The 19,534-nt window shown below is 46.8% G+C and overlaps 2 protein-coding genes across 6 annotated transcripts in view; both read right to left on the bottom strand.

The window, feature by feature from the left end:
• Positions 1 to 19,534, bottom strand: part of si:dkey-220o5.5 (actin filament-associated protein 1-like 2) — a 123,601-nt gene that overhangs the window by 58,057 nt on the left and 46,010 nt on the right. The window lies entirely within an intron of this gene.
• On the bottom strand, positions 9,037 to 10,209 carry thy1 (Thy-1 cell surface antigen; the record flags this gene model as incomplete). The annotated part of the gene is made up of 1 exon (XM_064988780.1): positions 9,037 to 10,209. A coding segment is annotated over one exon (1,011 nt), but the record flags the coding sequence as incomplete, so codon positions are not given.

Genomic DNA, 19,534 nt, shown 5'->3' with positions numbered 1-19,534 from the left:
CAAACATAACGACGGTCATTATGGCCAAACAGTTCTATTTTTGTTTCTCAGACCAGAGGATATTTCTCCAAAAAGTATGATCTTTGTCCCCATGTGCAGTTGCAAACCGTAAACTGATTTTTGTTATGGTGGTTTTGGAGCAGTGGCTTCTTCCTTGCTGAGCGGCCTCTCAGGTTATGTTGGTATAGGACTTGTTTTACTGTGGATATAGATACTTTTGTACCTGTTTCCTCCAGCATCTTCACAAGGTCCTTTGCTGTTGTTCTGGAATTGATTTGCACTTTTCACACCAAAGTACGTTCATCTCTAGGAGACAGAACGTGTCTCCTTCCTGAGCGGTATGACGGCTGCTTGGTCCCATAGTGTTTGTACCTGCGTACTATTGTTTGTACAGATGAACATGGTACTTTCAGGCGTTTGGAAATTGCTCCCAAGGATGAACCAGACTTGTGGAGATCTACAATTTTTTTTCTGAGGTCTTGGCTGATTTCATTTGATTTTCCCATGATGTCAAGCAAAGAAGCACTGAGTTTGAAGGTAGGCCTTGAAATACATTCACAGGTACACACCTCCAATTGACAAAAAATAATGTCAATTAGCCTATCAGAAGCTTCTAAAGCCATGACATCATTTTCTGGAATTGTCCAAGCTGTTTAAAGGCAGTCAACTTAGTGTATGTAAACTACTGACCCACTGGAATTGTGATGCAATGAATTAGTTAAAGTTAAATAATGTTTGTAAAAAAATGTTGGAAAAATTACTTGTGTCATGCACAAAGTAGATGTCCTAACCGACTTTGCTAACAAGAAATGTGTGGAGTGGTTGAAAAATAAGTTATAATGACTCCAACCTAAGTGTATGTAAACTTCCGACTTCAACTGTATGTGAGTGTTTGACATTTGTATGAATTGTAAATGGTCTTATTTCATGTTTTACTGACTCCAAATCAGCAAACCAGGCAGTCATCTTGTGAAACCAGTGGATTCAAATATCCTAGCTAGTTAGCTAACTAAAGCATCTACTAGAAATGTAATGTACAATTTTGTTCTTAATTGTAGTAATGTAACGTTAATTGAAGATATTTGCCAATGCAGCTAACATAACAGGTCCTAACTCTTGCTTATTGTGGAGGATAAAAATGCCTGTATGCTTTGGACCCTAAAATATTTGGTATAAATATTAGATCAGAACAGCAGTTTTATTTGTTCTAGCTAAAATTATTCTCCTGGTAATGACTGAGTGAAGGGAATGCGGCTGTTACATATCAAACTGTTATGGAGTGAAAGTACTGCTTCCGTAGGCTACTACTCCACATGAACCACAGGCAGAGGATGGGTACATTACAGGCACATTGTTGTTCTGCTGTTCTCATTTGTTACTCATATGTTAAGTATGTATTTGTTGCATGAGAAATATAAAGGAAATATATTACTGCCTCCAGTACAGGCATTGTGAAAAACACGAGGCTCCTTGTCAAAGAATTGTGTGGTATCTGTTGGAAGTTTCTGATGTGCGGGAGTGATGGAGTGATGTCCCATTCCCTAGGCCAGGGGTTCCCAAACTTTTTTGGCCTTCAACCCCATTTTGATATATGAAAATTCTCAGGACCCCAACCATGTGAAAATTACATAATTAACAGCCAATGTTTACTTTTTTATTTGGGGCTATGGCAGTCAATTGAAAAACATTCTAACAGTATTTCAGATTTACTCAACTCACCATCACATACTTTTAATGTGGGGCTATACCAATCAATTTCAAATTAGTCTGACATAATGTCCCTTATCTCACCACCACTAATGAGACGGGTGTGCTTGATGCATGACGCGTACTAACTTCTCAAAGTCAGGGGGCATGGTCGACAGTACATACCTCATCTCTGCTTTCACATCCATATTTTATCGATATTTGGTTTTAATGCAGACGAGAGCACTGAATCCAGCTTTACACAGATATGAGTTGGCAAAGGTTACCATGAGTTTTAATGCTCAGATGGAGACAGCAGGGTATTCCCAAGCCTCGGCGTGCATCTTGGTAAGCGTGAAATAGAATATTGTCTTGCTCTGAGCCTAAATTTCCACATAGTTTTGAGAGCAGGTGTGCGGGCAGTGGATTTGCAATCAAGTTACCTGTTGCTGTATACTTTATCTCAGAGTTCTGTGCTCCACTCTGTTGCAGGCATTTTCTCTCAGTGTATCATACAATGAGTCCATATGACAGAGGGAGACACATTCATAACTAGAGTGCAGAGGCCTGTATGCTGTCCCAACATATGTGCAAAAGCCCACTATTCGATCCCATGGAATCTGTTTTTTGTTAATATAGCCACACAGCACACTGAACATCCCCTGTGCCGTTTAATGCTTGGGAATCGTGAGACAGAACAATTTGTCCTCGGGAATAGCATCCCCCGACATGTATAGTGAAAACAAGTCAATGCATTGTCATTTTGGCCATCACAGGGGAGTTTTTTAGTCATTCAGTCAGTTTCCTCTTGATTGCTAGCAATAGCATAAATTATTTGTTTAACATTGTTATCTGACAAAGATATTGATGTGAGTTTATGTGCCTCTGCCTCCCCACACATCAATTTTATTTAGATTTTTAAGGTTAACCCATTTCAATGATTTTGAGATACAAAGACGATATTATATGTATATTTTTAGTTGTTTTCAGGATATTGCTAATTCTCTCGACCCCAGTTTCATATCAGGTGACTCCACATGGGGTTGCGATCCCCGTTTTGCCCCAGGGCCCACTTAAGATGTAACCGGGCCCTTGCCTTCAGAATGTCCAAGTCATTAATGGCGCAATCCCAATACCTGCTACTTAGCCCCCCCCCCCCCTTTGTTTTTGAGTGTCCCTCGGTGGGGGAGTGGCAATCCAAAACGGAGAAACTAGTGGTAGAGAAATAAGGTCAGTATTCATATAGTGTCTCAGTATTCATAAGGGCGCGGCCTCCGCTTCATTTAAAAGCACATGCGTTGATTTTTTATTTGTACTTGTATGCTGATTTGTCCTACATGGTTTGCATTCACCGGGTAGCTGTTAATGCACCGGTGACTTTAGTACTTTTATGTCAACGTTTGAAGTCGGCCTGGTTATGCCTTGTAGCCTGTATTTATAGGCTCTAATACGTCTTTATATTTCTTAAAGTTGTCTCAATGTAATGGTTTTCTTTTGGTGAAGGAGAGGTGGACCAAAACGCAGCGTGGTGGTTATTCATGTTTAATTTAAAAAGACACTATACATGAATAAACTAACAAAACAAGAAACGTGAAAACTCAAAACAGCCCTATCTTTTTTTTAATAAAAAATAATTTATTACCTTCAATACCATTCATTCTTTACAACCCATAATTTTCATACATACCCCAATAATGGTATTTTAATTTAACTAAACAAAAACCCCAAACAAAACCTCAGGGGAGCATCTTCCCTCCCCGTCACCCTACAAACTACCTTTCCCTATCTCCCCGTCCCTAATCTATCCCCTTACAAATCTAAATGACACCCAGCCCTAAACCCCCCTTCCACCTCTCCCGAGCAGCATGCTGCCCCCACTTCCTCTCCTCCCTCTTCATCCTCCCCCTCAAATCTCCTTCCACCCTCCTCACTATCCCTTCCACCCCCCAATCTCTCTCTGTCTTCACCATGTTCTGCCTGGCTTCCCACAGCCCCCGTTTAAAGAGACTCATGAGAAGCCAGAGCAGAAACCTGTCCCTATCCGTCCCTCTCGCTCTCCCTACACCTCTCTCTAACCTGGCCCACGTCAATACAAAATCCCCCCTTACCAAACCTAACAACATCCGTGCACTAGGCCATACTACTCCGGCAAAGGCACAGTCACAAAAGACATGGTGCACAGTCTCCTCCCTGCCACAAGAGGATCTTGGACAGGTGGGGGATTGCACCAAACTATACCGGTACATGATGGAACGTACCGGCAAGCACTTATGGAGGCTCAATCAATTCAGGTCCTTGAGCCTGTTGTCCAGACCCCGCGCCTGCACTCCCTCCCAGACCACTTCCGAGATGCCCACTACAGGCGCCGGACTCCCTACCTTTCTGACCTCCTCGTACAGGTGCCTGTGATCTAAAACTATTCGGGCAACTTCAACCTCAGGGTGCGCACGCAGCCACTTGGCCGCATGACCGAAGTGCAACGGCAGCTGTTCCGCCCGAGGACCCGTGTTAGACCACACCATTATGCTTCTCGCCTGATACGAGAAGAACACCCGCAGGAGGTAACCGGACGGGTGTATCACTGGATGAGCAAGCTCCGTTAACAAGAAAGAAACAAAAATTGCGTCCAGCTTGAGGGGGAAATGTGGTACCCCCCTACCTCCCTCCCCGATGGGAGAGAGCATGCGTGCCCTGGCGACCCACTCACATCTGCCACTCCACATGAACTGAAACACAAGCCGGCAATGGGTAGATGTATGCCAAATACAAAAGAGATGGCAACACATCCACCTTTAGGACCAGGACTTTGCCCATAAAAGACAAATAGCTAGCCTTCCACATTGCTAGCTTCCTCTGTACCACTGCGATACGCATGTTCCAGTTTAGCGTCGCTGAGCCGGAGGTCTCAAAATGGACCCCGAGAATCCTCAGGGCCCCCTCACAGAGAGATAACCCCCCGGGCACATCCGTTCTAACGCGCCATCTTCCAAAAAACTTGACGGAAGACTTTGCATGGTTCAGAACCGCTCCCGACGCTCGGGTGAAATCCCCAAAGATGGCAAGGGACCTTGTCAGGCACGAGTCCTTGCACAACAGCAAGGAAGTGTCGTCGGCGTACTGCGTCATCTTAACACGCAGCCCACCACTTCCAGGGATCAACAAGCCTTCCACCCCTGTGTCTGCCCTAATGGCAGCCCCCAGAGGCTCCATGTACAGAACGAAGAGGAGAGCCGAGAGTGGGCACCCCTGCCTGACCCCAGACGAGAGGTCAAAAACATCACCCAAGTGACTATTTACACTAACTCGGCACCCCGCTCCGAGATATAATGTACAAATCCATCCTATGAACTTCTCCCCAAATCCTAATCGACCTAACACTCTGAATAAAAAGGATCTATTCACACGATCAAAGGCTTTCGCCTGATCTAGCGCTGCTTCCATTAAAGGCAGTCCTCTATCTTCAACCCAAGCGATGGAGTCCCTGATTAACTGTAGGTTCCATCTAATAGAGCGGCCCTCTACCCCGCACGTCTGATCCTCATGGGCGACGTAGGGAAGGGCTGTGCGCAACCGGTCTGCTAAAACCTTTGCAAGTAGCTTGTAATCTACACACAGCATGGTCAACGGCCGCCAGTTGCCAAGGTCTGTTACTTCCCCCTTCTTATATAAAAGTGACAGCACACCAACAGCCATTGATCCCCCCGGGACCCCCGTCTCAAGGATGGCCTTCAAGACTTCGAGGACCACTGGTCCAAGTATACCCCAAAACATGAGATAAAACTCAGCCGGCAGCCCATCCATCCCAGGCACCTTCCCTTTTCCCATCCTCCTAAGAGCGCTCTCAACCTCTTCTAGCGAGATCTGGGTCTCCATCACTTCTCGAATGTCCTCGGGCAACCGCCTGGACAAGTGTTGTAAAAACACATTTCCCTGCTCTACATCTATTTCCCTCTCCTTAAATAAACCTTGGAAATGATCAGTTGTCACCCTGACCATATCCTCTGGTTCTCTAACTATACTACCATTTTCTTCCCTAACGCCATGCATTACCTTCCTACTCTGTCTGGCCCTAACCGACTTATAGAACATAGCAGAACAAGTCTCATTGTGTTCTAGAAAGCCACTATGCGCACGCTCCAGGAAAGCTCGAGCCTTCCGCTCCTGCAACTCCCGAGGCTGCGCCTTTAGGGTTGCGGATCCCTCCCAGTCAAACGACCCGCCGAGGTTGCCTACCTCGTACTCGAGTTCAATTAACCTTTGGATACAATCCACCTCCCTCCTCTCCTCCCTTTTTTTCCTGTTGCAATATCCTATTATAAAAGCCCTAATCCTCACCTTAACTAATTCCCACCACTCTAACACCCCCTCGCACATGGACCGGAGGCCTTCAAGCCTCCAAAAGAAACCAAAAAACCTGTCAACAAAAGCCTGCTCCTCCAGCACATCCCGATCTAACTTCCAGTACCCCCTACCAAAGAGGCAGACTGGCGACCCCACCTGCAGGAGCACCCCGTCGTGATCCGAAAAGAAAACAGGCAACAGCCGCCCAGACAACTTACCCAAAGACCTGAGTACAAAAATATAGTCGAGCCTCCGCGCAACCCCCCTGGAGTTGCGCTATGTAGGACCGGCCATTTTCGGGGTAGTGTGCAGGCCACCATCAACCAGACCATGGCAAGCCATTAGCCCGGTGATGGCGCCTGCACTGCTATCCCCCCCTATTCCTAAATCTGTATTAAAGTCCCCCCCATCACTAATTTCCTATTTGTGACACACAGGGGCGCCAGACAGTCCACCATCTCCCTCCTGTCTGCCACCACCTGTGGCCCATACACCACCACTAATCTAAATTTACAATCCCTTATCGTGACATCCACCCCTATAACCCTCCCCTGCATAACCACAAAAGAACCCTCCACTTTTACCTCCCTGTGCCCACACAAAATCCCTATGAGTGCACCCCCCCCAATACCCCAAACCGACTTCCCCTTGTCCCACTCCCTCTTAAACCTACTAACATCCCCTCCATCCCTCAGGTGAACCTCCTGTAAAAAACAAAAATCAAACCCCACACCCTCCAAATAACTAAAAACCACCCTCCTCTTAACAAAATCCCTTAAACCCCTTACATTTAAACTAACACAAGTAAAACTAGACCCAATGAAAGAATAAAATAAAAACATGTAATACACTCAAATACTAAACCCAGACAGAAAAAAACAAAAACAGGAGACTCCCGACATCCCCCCTCTTCCTCCATCTCACCAACCCAGAATGCAGGAATAGTGTTTGGCTCCGGGGTGCCCTGCACCCTGGGTCTACCCCCACACTCCTCCCCCTCCCCAGTGCTGCAGCTGGTTTGGAAAAAAATAGGGGAGGCTGAGTCCCCAAACAAAAAACTCCCCACCTCCTCCTGTACACAGTCCTGAGTCTTGTTAGGTGTGACCCCACACAACAGAAGTGTCAGGACCCGGTTTCGAACCTGGGTCTCCGGAGTGAGAAACAGTCACTTAACCAACTGAGCCACAAATAGACAGCAGAACCCAGAAGATGAGGCAGACACAGCAGTACTTAAGACGGTGTATTTAATAAAGAAAAAATCCTAAAATGCAAAAAATGGCAAATCCAAAAGGTGGTAGGAAAAACACAAAAAGACCTCAAAAGAAACTCACCAAAAAATAAACAAAAACAAAAAACAGAATACCACAAGAACTTCACCCGGAATCGACAAGAGTACACAGAACACTAGGGCAGGGTGCTAACATACAAACACAGAGCACAGAACTGAGGGAAACAAAGGGTTTAAATACAATCAGGGGAAACGAGACACAGGTGCAAATAATAATGGGGATCAAGGGAAAAACATAGGGACAAAAAGCACAATGGGGACATCTACTGACCAAAACCCGGAACAACCCTGGCCAAATCCTGACAGAATCCCCCCTAGGAACGGCTCCTGACGTTCCTACCAGCTCTCTCAGGGTGGAGGGCCCTGAACTGACGAATGAGGTCAGGGTCCAGGATGTCTTTGGCAGGAACCCAGGAGCGCTCCTCAGGACCGTAGCCTTCCCAGTCCACCAGATACTGCCAGGACCGCTGCACCCGGCGGGAATCCAGTATCCGGTGGACGGTATAAGCCGGCTGGCCTCCAATGACACGAGGCGGAGGGGGAGGTCTGTCTGCCGGGACAAGGGGAGAAAAAACAACAGGTTTTAACAATGACACATGAAATGTGGGATTAATCTTAAGGGATCTGGGTAAGTGTAGGCGATAAGAAACTGGGTTAACTCTCCTGGCAACCTTGAAGGGACCGATGTATTTTTGGGACAGCTTGCGAGACTCCACCCGTAGAGGTAAGTCTCTTGTGGAAAGCCAGACTCTCTGGCCGGGGCGCAGGGTAGGCCCGGGACGGCGACGTCTGTTGGCTTGTTGTTGATACCTCTGTGAGGAACGCATCAGATTAAGACGGGTCTTCCTCCACATAAGCCGACAGCGTCTGACGAACCTCAAGGCTGAAGGCACTCTGACTTCTGCCTCCTGGTCCGGGAACAATGGAGGAGCATAGCCAAACTGACACTCGTGCGGGGACATACCAGTGGAGGAGGAGCGCAAGGTGTTGTGCGCGTATTCGGCCCAAACAATAAAGGATGACCATGTGGACGGGTTGTCACGAGTCATACATCGGAGGGTGGTTTCCAGCTCTTGATTCATCCTCTCTGTTTGGCCGTTGGACTCCGGATGGTACCCTGAAGATAGACTGGCAGAAGCCCCCATGAGTTGGCAGAAGGCCTTCCAAAACCTTGAGGCGAACTGGGGACCTCTGTCAGAAACCACATCTTGAGGAATGCCGAAGACTCGGAACACATGATTAATTACCAACTCAGCCGTTTCCTTTGCAGAAGGTAACTTAGTCAGAGGGACGAACCTGGCCGCCTTTGAAAACCTGTCGATTATGACTAGGATAGTAGTATTGCCATGGGATGGAGGAAGTCCAGTAATAAAGTCCAATGAGATATGGGACCAGGGTCTGTGGGGAACAGGTAAAGGGTGAAGGAGTCCTTGAGGGCGGAGGTGAGAAGATTTGCCCTGGCAGCACACGGGGCAGGCATTGACGAAAGTGGCAACGTCTTCTCTTATGGTAGGCCACCAGAACTTACGCTGGATGAACTCCAAGGTGCGACCTACGCCCGGATGACAGGTGAGGCGAGAGGAGTGCCCCCACAGAAGGACCTGAGTCCTCACTGCCTTGGGGACAAACAACCGATTGGCAGGGCCTCCTTTAGGGTCCGGTTCGCTAGCTTGAGCACGTCTCACGGTATCCTCAACTTGCCACGAGATCGGAGCCACAATCTTAGCAGCAGGAAGGACAGGCATGTCCGTGTCATCTCGAATGGCAGGAGCGTAGACTCGGGACAGGGCATCCGGTTTGAGATTCTTCGATCCGGGCCGATAGGTGAGGATAAACTGGAATCGATTGAAGAAAAGAGACCATCTAGCTTGTCTAGAGTTCAATCACTTCGCCTGCTGGATATACTCCAGATTTTTGTGGTCCGTAAGCACTTGAAACGGGTGAGAAGCCCCCTCGAGCCAGTGTCTCCATTCCTTCAATGCCATCTTAACCGCTAGGAGTTCACGATCCCCCACATCGTAGTTCCTCTCAGTCGGGGTAAGCCGGTGTGAGAAGAAAGCGCACGGATGAAGCTTCTTGTCTTCACCCCTCTGAGACAGGACAGCTCCAACACCAACCTCTGATGCGTCTACCTCCACCACAAATGGTTCATCCGTAGTCGGTAGTATCAGGATGGGAGCAGAGAGGACGCGCTGCTTGAGTCCTTGGAAGGCCGTCTCAGCTTCTCTTCCCCACAAAAACCTTGCATTGCCACCTTTGGTTAAAGCTGAGAGAGGAGCTGCCACCAAACTGAAGTTCTTGATGAACTTGCGGTAAAAGTTTGTGAAGCCCAGGAAACGCTGAACATCCTTAACGGATTTGGGGGTGGGCCAATCCGCTACCGCCCCTACCTTCCTAGGGTCCATTTGAACTCGACCGGGTTCCACTACAAATCCCAGGAATTGTACTCGGGATGAATGGAATTCACATTTTTCTGGCTTAACGTACAGATGGCTGTCCAGGAGGCGTTTGAGTACTTGTCTGACATGCTTAGTGTGTTCTTGAAGGGAGCTCGAAAAGATGAGGATGTCATCCAAGTAAACGAACACAAATATGTTAAGCATATCCCTAAGCACATCGTTTATGAGCGCTTGGAACACCGCTGGGGCGTTGGTCAGGCCGAAGGGCATCACCAAGTATTCATAGTGACCAGTAGGCGTGTTGAAAGCGGTCTTCCACTCGTCACCAGGTCTGATCCGCACAAGATGGTATGCGTTCCGCAGGTCAAGCTTAGTGAAAACAACTGCTTCCTGGAGCAGCTCGAAGGCTGTGGCCATAAGGGGTAGCGGGTAACGGTTACGGACGGTTATGTCATTGAGTCCCCGGTAGTCGATGCAAGGACGTAATCCACCATCTTTCTTGGCCACAAAGAAAAACCCTGCTCCCGCCGGGGAGGTTGATGGACGCATGAGGCCTGCTTCCAGAGAGTCCTTGATGTAGGTATCCATAGCAGCTCGTTCGGGTGGAGATAGGGAAAAGATCCGACCCCTGGGGGGCAAGTGCCCGGAAACAGGTCGATGGGGCAATCGTAAGATCTATGGGGTGGTAGCATGGTGGCCCTCTGTTTGCTAAACACCAGTTTGAGGTCATGGTAACACTCGGGAACTCGGGTCAGGTCGATGGATTCTAAAGACTCGGGAGTAGAACTCGGGGAATTCTGGAAAATACAAGTAGCTTGGCACGTAGGACCCCACTGCTTGATAGTGCCCACAGACCAGTCGATGTGAGGGTTATGGCTGTGAAGCCAGGGGTATCCAAGGACGAGAGGGAACTCGGAACAGGAGATCAAATGAAAGTTCATCAATTCCTGGTGTTGTGAAACTGAAAGTCTCAAGGAGGTAGTGACATGAGTGACAAGTCCAGATCCCAAAGGGCTTCCATCCAATGTAGTAACCCTCATGGGGTCACTTAGAGGTTCAGAGGGAACGCCATTCTCCTTCGCCCAGACACCATCCATGAAGTTACCTGCGGCTCCAGAGTCTACCAAGGCTTGAAGGTGAAGCTTGTGGTTGTCCCAGGAGAGGGTGACTGGAATGAGCAGACGGGAGTTGGACGGATGGGAGGAGGTTATGTTTCCCGTTACAGTTCCCCCGGTCTGTACGGGACAGAGCGTTTCCCTGGAGCCCGGGACACGTGGAACGGAAATGGCCCGGTTTGCCGCAATATAGACAGCGTCGCTCCCTCATCCGGCGGTCTCTCTCAGCCTGAGAGATGCGTCCAATCTGCATGGGTTCCGGTGGAGCCAGCGATGATAAAGGTGGGGACTCGGAGCTGGGACTGATAGGGGCTAGAGGTCTACGGTTGAGTTCTCTCTCTCTCAGACGCTGGTCAATGCGTGAGGCCAACTTGATCAGGGACTCGAGATTGTCCGGTGGTTCCCGAGTGGCCAGTTCATCTTGGATAGTGTCGGAAAGGCCTTTCAGAAAGCACACCGTGAGCGCCTCGTTGTTCCAGCCACTCGCTGCTGCCACCGTGCGGAACTGGATGGCATAGTCCGTCACGCTGCGCCAACCTTGATGGAGAGTCAGGAGCTGTTTGGCTGAGTCAGAACCACTGCTTGGGCCTTGAAACACTCGTTTGAATTCCTCAGCAAAGGCAGAGTAGCTGGCACAGCAGGAACTATGGGCATCCCACACAGCAGTAGCCCAGGCCAGGGCTTTTTCCGACAGCAGGGTGATGATATATGCGATCTTAGACCGGTCGGTGGGAAAAGACGAGGGTTGCAGCTCGAAGGAGAGAGAACATTGAGTGAGAAAGCCTTTACAAGCACTTGGATCACCTGAGAACCGTTGGGGAGGTGGAAGACGAGGTTCAGCCAGGGGGTTAACTGCCATGGGTACGTGAACCTGAGGTACTGGGACGGAAACTGTTGCCGGGGTAAGACGATCAGATATTTGCTTAATGGAAGTCAGCATAATATATAATAATATATCCCATTTAGCAGACGCTTTTGTCCAAAGCGACTTACAAGTCGGCTGGGGCCACTACTTTTACATATGGGTGGTCCCAGCGGGAATCGAACCCACGACGCTTGGCGTTGCAAGCGCCATGCTCTACCGACTGAGCATCTCCGACAGAAGATGAGAATGTCTAGCCATTAAGGCCTCTTGCTGAACCAGGGCGGCTTCGTGGCGTTGGACAGTCTCCTGGTGGTGGGACAGCGTGGCAAAAAGGTCCTGGGAACTGGCTGCCTCTGGGTTCATTTTTGGCTCTGTGTTTCTGTCAGGACCCGGTTTCGAACCTGGGTCTCCGGAGTGAGAAACAGTCACTTAACCAACTGAGCCACGAATAGTCAGCAGAACCCAGAAGATGAGGCAGACACAGCAGTACTTAAGACGGTGTATTTAATAAAGAAAAAATCCTAAAATGCAAAAAATGGCAAATCCAAAAGGTGGTAGGAAAAACACAAAAAGACCTCAAAAGAAACTCACCAAAAAATAAACAAAAACAAAAAACAGAATACCACAAGAACTTCACCCGGAATCGACAAGAGTACACAGAACACTAGGGCAGGGTGCTAACATACAAACACAGAGCACAGAACTGAGGGAAACAAAGGGTTTAAATACAATCAGGGGAAACGAGACACAGGTGCAAATAATAATGGGGATCAAGGGAAAAACATAGGGACAAAAAGCACAATGGGGACATCTACTGACCAAAACCCGGAACAACCCTGGCCAAATCCTGACAAGAAGTTGAGGGCCTGGGGAAACCAGCAGCAACCCAGAGGTTTCTCCCACCCCCATCACTCTCTTGACCATCCCCTCCCTCTCATTGTCGGCCAATCGCACCCTCCTCTTCATTCTCTTCTTTGGTGATGGCGGCAGTGGAGAGATACCACCCTCCCCCCCGCCAGCTCCTCCACCATACCCCTCATTTCTTCCACCAGGGCACTTTCCCCCCACTCCACTTGCTCTTCCACCGTCTCCTTCTCCACCACCCCTCCCTCGCTTTCTTCTCTCTCATGCTCCTCCACTCGCTTGCCTTCTTCCGCCGCTTTTCCTGGTTCTCCTACTCCCGTGCCTTCCGTTTCCTTCTCTCTTCCATCCGCCACTTCGTGCTCCTCCTCCTTCCTTGCGACCCTCCCCTCTGGATCTGTACTCTGGTCATGAGGCATTCTTCCTTCCCCTCCTCTTCTTCCCCCATCCCCCGCTCCTGCTCCCCCCCCAGCCACAGACGCGTATGACCTCTGACGAGCCGGACACCCCCGCCACAGGTGTGCCAACGAGCCACACCCATGGCATGCCTTAGGCTCGTCACAATCCCTCGCCTCGTGCTCCCCAGAGCCACAAAATCTGCATTTTCTTGCGCTGCACGAGGCGAAGATGTGGCCATAGGCCATACAGCGCCTGCAAAATGGAGGCTGACGTGCATAAAACAACATCCCCCTGTCAGCCCCCAGGGAGAACATAGCAGGAGGATGGAGGTAGCCACCATGTCCCTTTGGGTCCTCCCTGAGGAGGGCCTGGAAGCCTCTCCTCCCATTCCAAAACCCAAGAGAGTCTTTGAGGTGCCTTGCTGAGGAGACGTTATCCATGTATCTCCCCAGAAAGGCCCTCACCTCTTCGTCTGGGTTGGAAATGTTGACAGTTACAACCCTAAAGTTGTTCCTCGCCAGGCTTGTTATTTCATAGTGGCTCATCGGCCTCTCACCTCCCACTGCTCTTGCCCTTCTCAGGATATCATCGTGTTTCTCCTCTGTATGTAGTGCCACGTCGTATGCTCCCTCCAACGAGTTGCCTTGGAAACAAAACACGTCCTTCACCGTCAGCTTTAGAATCCCCATCAATATTGTCCTTCCAAAAGTTTCCCGTCCTAAAGGCTCCAACTCCTTTTCCTTCCAAGCAAACCGAACCGTGTTGGCCAGCCCAATCCCAGGGACCGACCGTGTTGATGGATTTTGCACCATCTCCGCAAGGAGAATGGCGCACCCGGCTCACGTTCTCTTCTCTTCCAAAACAAGGAAAAAAGAAAAACCAAAGTGACTGAGCCTATCTGGTGCAAACTAACACAGAGACAGGAACAATGACCCACCAACACACAGTGAAACCCAGGCTACCTAAGTATGATTCTCAATCAGAGACAACTAATGACACCTGCCTCTGATTGAGAACCATACTAGGCAGAAACATAGAAATACCCAAATCATAGAAAAACAAACATAGACTGCCCACCCCAACTCACGCCCTGACCATACTAAATAATGTCAAAACAAAGGAAATAAAGGTCAAAACGTGACACTCAAGATGTTAATGGTTTCTATTTATAAGCAATTATCCTTTCATGTAGTTGATTTATCTTATGACAATTTTGTTGTGGTGGTACACCTTTTCTTTGACATATAACTTGCATTTGTTTGTTTAGGAATTTCGTCAGAACCTTTTTGTAATATTATTTATGCATGTTTATCACCATGTCCATAAATGAATTGCTTATATATTAATTGCTTATTGGTTTAAATATTGTTGATAAAATATAATTTACTGGCCTTTTTGTCCCTTTTAGGAACCATGGCTGGACATTTTGTTGAAAATAAAACAATGGTTCCTCTAAAACTCCTGGCTCTTGAAAGGGATTGTGTGGCTCTATTTCAACTGCAAATCTATTTTAAATGGCCTTTTGAGACAGATAGAGCGAGCAATCACAGAGTACCCATGGAGATCAGGAGTTCGAACCCCAATGATGTCCTCCAAAGTACCATGGACATGGCTGGACAGGTACACCAATACGCCAAGATGACCCCATTCCTCCTGGAAGCTTGTCTCACCTAGCACATAGGGGTCTCCAAAAGCAGGTGGTGCCTCTTAAGAGGCATATGCACCCCCTGACTCTATGGGATAGAAAGTCAGCGTCTACCAGCATCCCATACTGAATGAAGTCGCACTACAAAGAGTAAAAATTCAATTGTGACAAGGACTTAAACTTCACAGAGCACGCCTCTGTCACAGGACAGTAGACATTACTCCACTTGCAGTCGTGCCTCCCTGAAAGACCAACAAACTAGTATTCTGGAGGAAAAACAAAATAGGGATAAAGTTGAGGAAATTAAAAGACAAATGGAGGAGGAAGAATTGCATGCACAATGCCTTCAGATTGATGCTTACGCCAAAGCAGATCAAATACTATAGGAGGCAGCAACAAGGGGAAGGAAAATGATTGCTAGGAAACCAAAACTTGAGAGGTGAATCCGCCAAGCAGAACTTGACCTCTCGTCACCTGAGCTTGTGTGCAGCTTCATTCAACAGAACCTCTTGGAGGATGAAGTAGCCTCTGCTCCTAGAATGGCAACATGTCAATCTAGCTACCTGGCTAGCCCTCACTAACCCCCCCACCCCCGAGCTCCTGCTCAAGATGCTACACTAACTCATCCTCAAGCTCTGCTAGCCGCTAACCATGCTACACTAGCTCCTCAACCTATGCTAGCTCCATCTGACAATGAGCTAGCTCCCCTCAACTCTGCTAGCTCCTGGCAATGCTACTCTAGCCCATCTCCAACCTCTGCTAGGCCCTGGCCATGCTAGCCCCTCTCCAACTTCTGTTAGCCCCTGGCAATGCTAGCTCCTCATCCGCTAGACCCAGGTCAGGCCGTGCTAGCACCCCGTCAACCGCTAGCACCTTGTCAAGCTCCGCTAGCTCCTGAACAAGCCCGCTAGCTTCCCTCTCAACCGTTACCCCCTGGTCAAGATGCGCTGGGAAACACCATGGTCCACTTCAAGCTCATCACAAAGATCAGGATCCTGGGACTGAAAATATCCATCTGCAACTGGATCCTGAACTACTAGACGGGCCGCCCTCAGGTGGTGAGGGTAGGCAACAACACTTTTGCCATGCTGACCATCAACATGGGGTCCGCTCATGGGTGTTTGCTTAGCTCCCTCCTGTAAATCCTTAGCCGCGCATGACTCCAACACTATCATCAATTTTGCTGACGACATGACGGTGGTAGGATGATGAGGCAGCCTATATGGAGGACGTCCGAGACCTGGCAGTGTGGTGCCAGGACAATAATCTCTCCCTCAAGACAAAGGAGATGATCATGGACTACAGGAAATGGAGAGGCAAGCACAACCCATCCACATCAATGGGGCTGTAGTAGGGCTGTCCCCGACCAAAAAAATCTTGCTCGACCGAGACACATCCTGTTCTTTGGGACAATCGATTGGTTCAACTTATTTTTCCATATATAGACAGACACAACTTTTGTGTTTGAATAAAATCAACTACATATGCACTGTGGTTGTCTGATCCTTTAAGCAAACTGTTTGATTGAATATTTAAGACACACAAATGACTCAAGAAAGAGCTTGATAGTCACACTGTGTGAAAAAAATGACAGTGAGTGCCTGTGTGATGGGCGCAAGTTGTCTCGCACTCCTCCCTACTGCAGCGAAAAGGGACCCCAGCACAGCAATTGTTAATGGCGCTGTCCGTGCTGAAGCTGCAACATAATTTTAGCCAAGTAGTTTCTTACTTGTTTCTGACTGAAAAGATCTGTTAACGAAATTACTCATTTGTTTAGGAAGAACATTCCCTATTCCCTCAACCCTTGCTCTTTTTATGTGAAACACGTAAGCATCACATGTGACAAATAGGGCCTGACCCATAGCCTATCATAATCACATCAGTAATTGGTTATAACAAACTCTGAACACAGTCATGTCGACAGCAAAATGGATGAGGAGGACGTGAAAAAGAAACTTGTTAGAATGTTTATTGGTTGCTCAGGAGGGAAAGGGGAAGATTGTTGTTAGATTACAATATTATAATATTTTTCTGACCATTTGGAACAGTGTAAACAACACTAAATAAATATGTGTACTAAAGAGTCTTTTCTAATGGAAAAATATATAAAATCTTTATTAAGGCAGACTAAGAACACGTTTGCGGTTTGTTTATTGTTTAGGCTAATTATTCAAAGCTACCTTTGTTATTTAATTTTAAATCTAAAATGCTTGATTGCATTTCAAAGCATGAATGTATGTGATGGCATGAACAAATTAATGCTTGATTGATTGATACAATAGCCTATAATGAAATATAGGCCAAAGTAAGTTACAGTATTAAGACTTGATGCACTCTTAGGCCTTCAGCTTGATGGTGGTGATACAAGGCTACTATACAAAGCCTACTAATGATAAGGACATTACTTACTTTTATAACGATGACGATAATAATAATTGTAACAATAACAATAACAAGGAGATCAAGAAAAAGTAGGGTATAGGAGCGAGAGCTGTGTGCATATTATGTGACAAACAGGTGCTATTAGATCCCAATATTACTTTCTGCCTGTTTGGAGCAGTGTGAACAACACTAAACAAATTACAAGTAATTTATCTTTTCTAACAAGAAAACAAGTTGTAACGCCTTTATTACGGCATAGCAAATATTTAAAACAGACAAATCTGTGAAATTGCTTTATCCAATATATTTGCCATTGTATGAGGAATGGTGCTCATGGAATCATTAGGCTTTTAAGCAAACACTCAAACAGGCAACAGAAGCAACTTCTGTCTTATTTCTATGGATATATACAGTGCCTTGCGAAAGTATTCGGCCCCCTTGAACTTTGCAACCTTTTGCCACATTTCAGGCTTCAAACATAAAGATATAAAACTGTATTTTTTTGTGAAGAATCAACAACAAGTGGGACACAATCATGAAGTGGAACAACATTTATTGGATATTTCACTCTTTTTTAACAAATCAAAACTGAAAAATTGGGCGTGCAAAATTATTGACAGTGCATGTCAGAGCAAAAGCCGAGCCATGAGGTTGAAGGAATTGCCTGTAGAGTTCCGAGACAGGATTATGTCGAGGCACAGATCTGGGGAAGGGTACCAAAAAATGTCTGCAGCATTGAAGGTCCCCAAGAACACAGTGGCCTTCATTCTTAAATTGAAGACTCTACCAAGAGCTGCCCCCCCGGCCAAACTGAGCAATCGGGGGAGAAGTGCCCGATAGTCATTCTGACAGAGCTCCAGAGTTCCTCTGTGGAGATGGGAGAACCTTCCAGAAGGACAAAAGGTACTGCAGTGTGTTAAACCACTGTGCCAATTGGGAGCCCAATGTGTATTGTATGTTGACTTTGACATGTTGTGGTTTTCGAGTGCCTTGTTTTCTATTCATACACATATTTCATTAGGAATTATATATACACACCCACTACCGTTCAAAAGTATGGGGTCACTTAGACATTTCCTTATTGTTGAAGGAAAAGCAAAAATTTTGTCCATTAACCTCTTACACCTATGGTGGCGCTATTTCATTTTTGGAAGAAAAACGTTCCCGTTTTAAACAAGATATTTTGTCACAAAAAGATGCTCGACTATGCATATAATTGCTACTGTTCGAAAGAAAACACTCTGACGTGTCCAGAAATACAAATATCTTCTCTGTGCGTGCCCTTTAACGTGAGCTTCAGGCAAAACCAAGATGACTTGGCATCCAGGAAATGACAAGGATTTTTGAGGCTCTGTCTTTCATGATCTCCTTATATGGCTGTGAACGCAAGAGGAATGAGTCTGCCCTTTCTGTCGTTTCCCCAAGGTGTCTGCAGCATTGTGACGTATTTGTAGGCAGATCATTGGAAGATTGACCATAAGAGACCACATTTACCACGTGTCCGCCCGGTGTCCTGCGCCGAAATTGGTGCGCAAAAGTCACCTGCCAGTATTTTTCCATGGGGCACAGAGAGAGAAGCAAGCTTCCACGAACTGCATGTCAATGAAGAGATATGTGAAAAAACACCTTGAGGATTGATTCCAAACAACGTTTGCCATGTTTCGGTCGATATTATGTAGTTAATCCGGAAAAAGTTTCACGTTGTAGGTGACTGCATTTTCGGTTCGTTTCGGTAGCCAGGCGCAATGTAGAAAACGGAACGATTTCTCCTACACACAGACGCTTTCAGGAAACACTGCGCATCTGGTATGTGGCTGGGAGTCTCCTCATTGAAAACATCAGAAGCTCTTCAAAGGTAAATGATTTTATTTATTTGGTTATCTGGCTTTTGTGAAAATGTTGCGTGCTACATGCTACACAAAATGCTATGCTAGCTTAGCATACTCTTACACAAATTAGTCAATTTCTATGGTTCAAAAGCATATTTTGAAAATCTGAGATGACAGTGTTGTTAAGAAAAGGCTAAGCTTGAGAGCAAACGCATTATTTTAATTTTATTTGCGATTTTCAGAAATCGTTAACGTTGCGTTATGCTAATGAGCCTGAGGCTTAGTCACAATCCCGGATCCGGGATGGGGAGTTTCAAGAGGTTAAAATAATATCAAATTGATCAGAAATACAGTGAGACATTGTTAATGTTGTAAATGACTGTTGTAGCTGGAAACGGCTGATTATTTATGGAATATCTACATAGGCATACAGAGGCCCATTATCAGCAACCGTCACTCCTGTGTTCCAGTGGCACGTTGTTAGCTAATCCTAGTTTATCATTTTAAAAGGCTAATTGATCATTAGAAAACCCTTTTGCAATTATGTTAGCACAGCTGAAAACTGTTGTCCTGATTAAAGAAGTAATACAACTGGCCTTCTTTAGACTACCTGAGTATCTGGAGCATCAGAATTTGTGGGTTCGATAACAGGCTCAAAATGGCCAGAAACAAAGACCTCTCCCGAAACTCGTCAGTCTATTCTTGTTCTGAGCAATAAAGGCTA

The sequence above is a fragment of the Oncorhynchus masou genome, chromosome 1 (genome assembly GCF_036934945.1).
Source record: "Oncorhynchus masou masou isolate Uvic2021 chromosome 1, UVic_Omas_1.1, whole genome shotgun sequence".
NCBI classification, from domain to species: Eukaryota; Metazoa; Chordata; class Actinopteri; order Salmoniformes; family Salmonidae; genus Oncorhynchus; species Oncorhynchus masou.
Note: the sequence above shows the minus strand (reverse complement) of the source record. Positions and strands in the feature narration are given on the sequence as shown.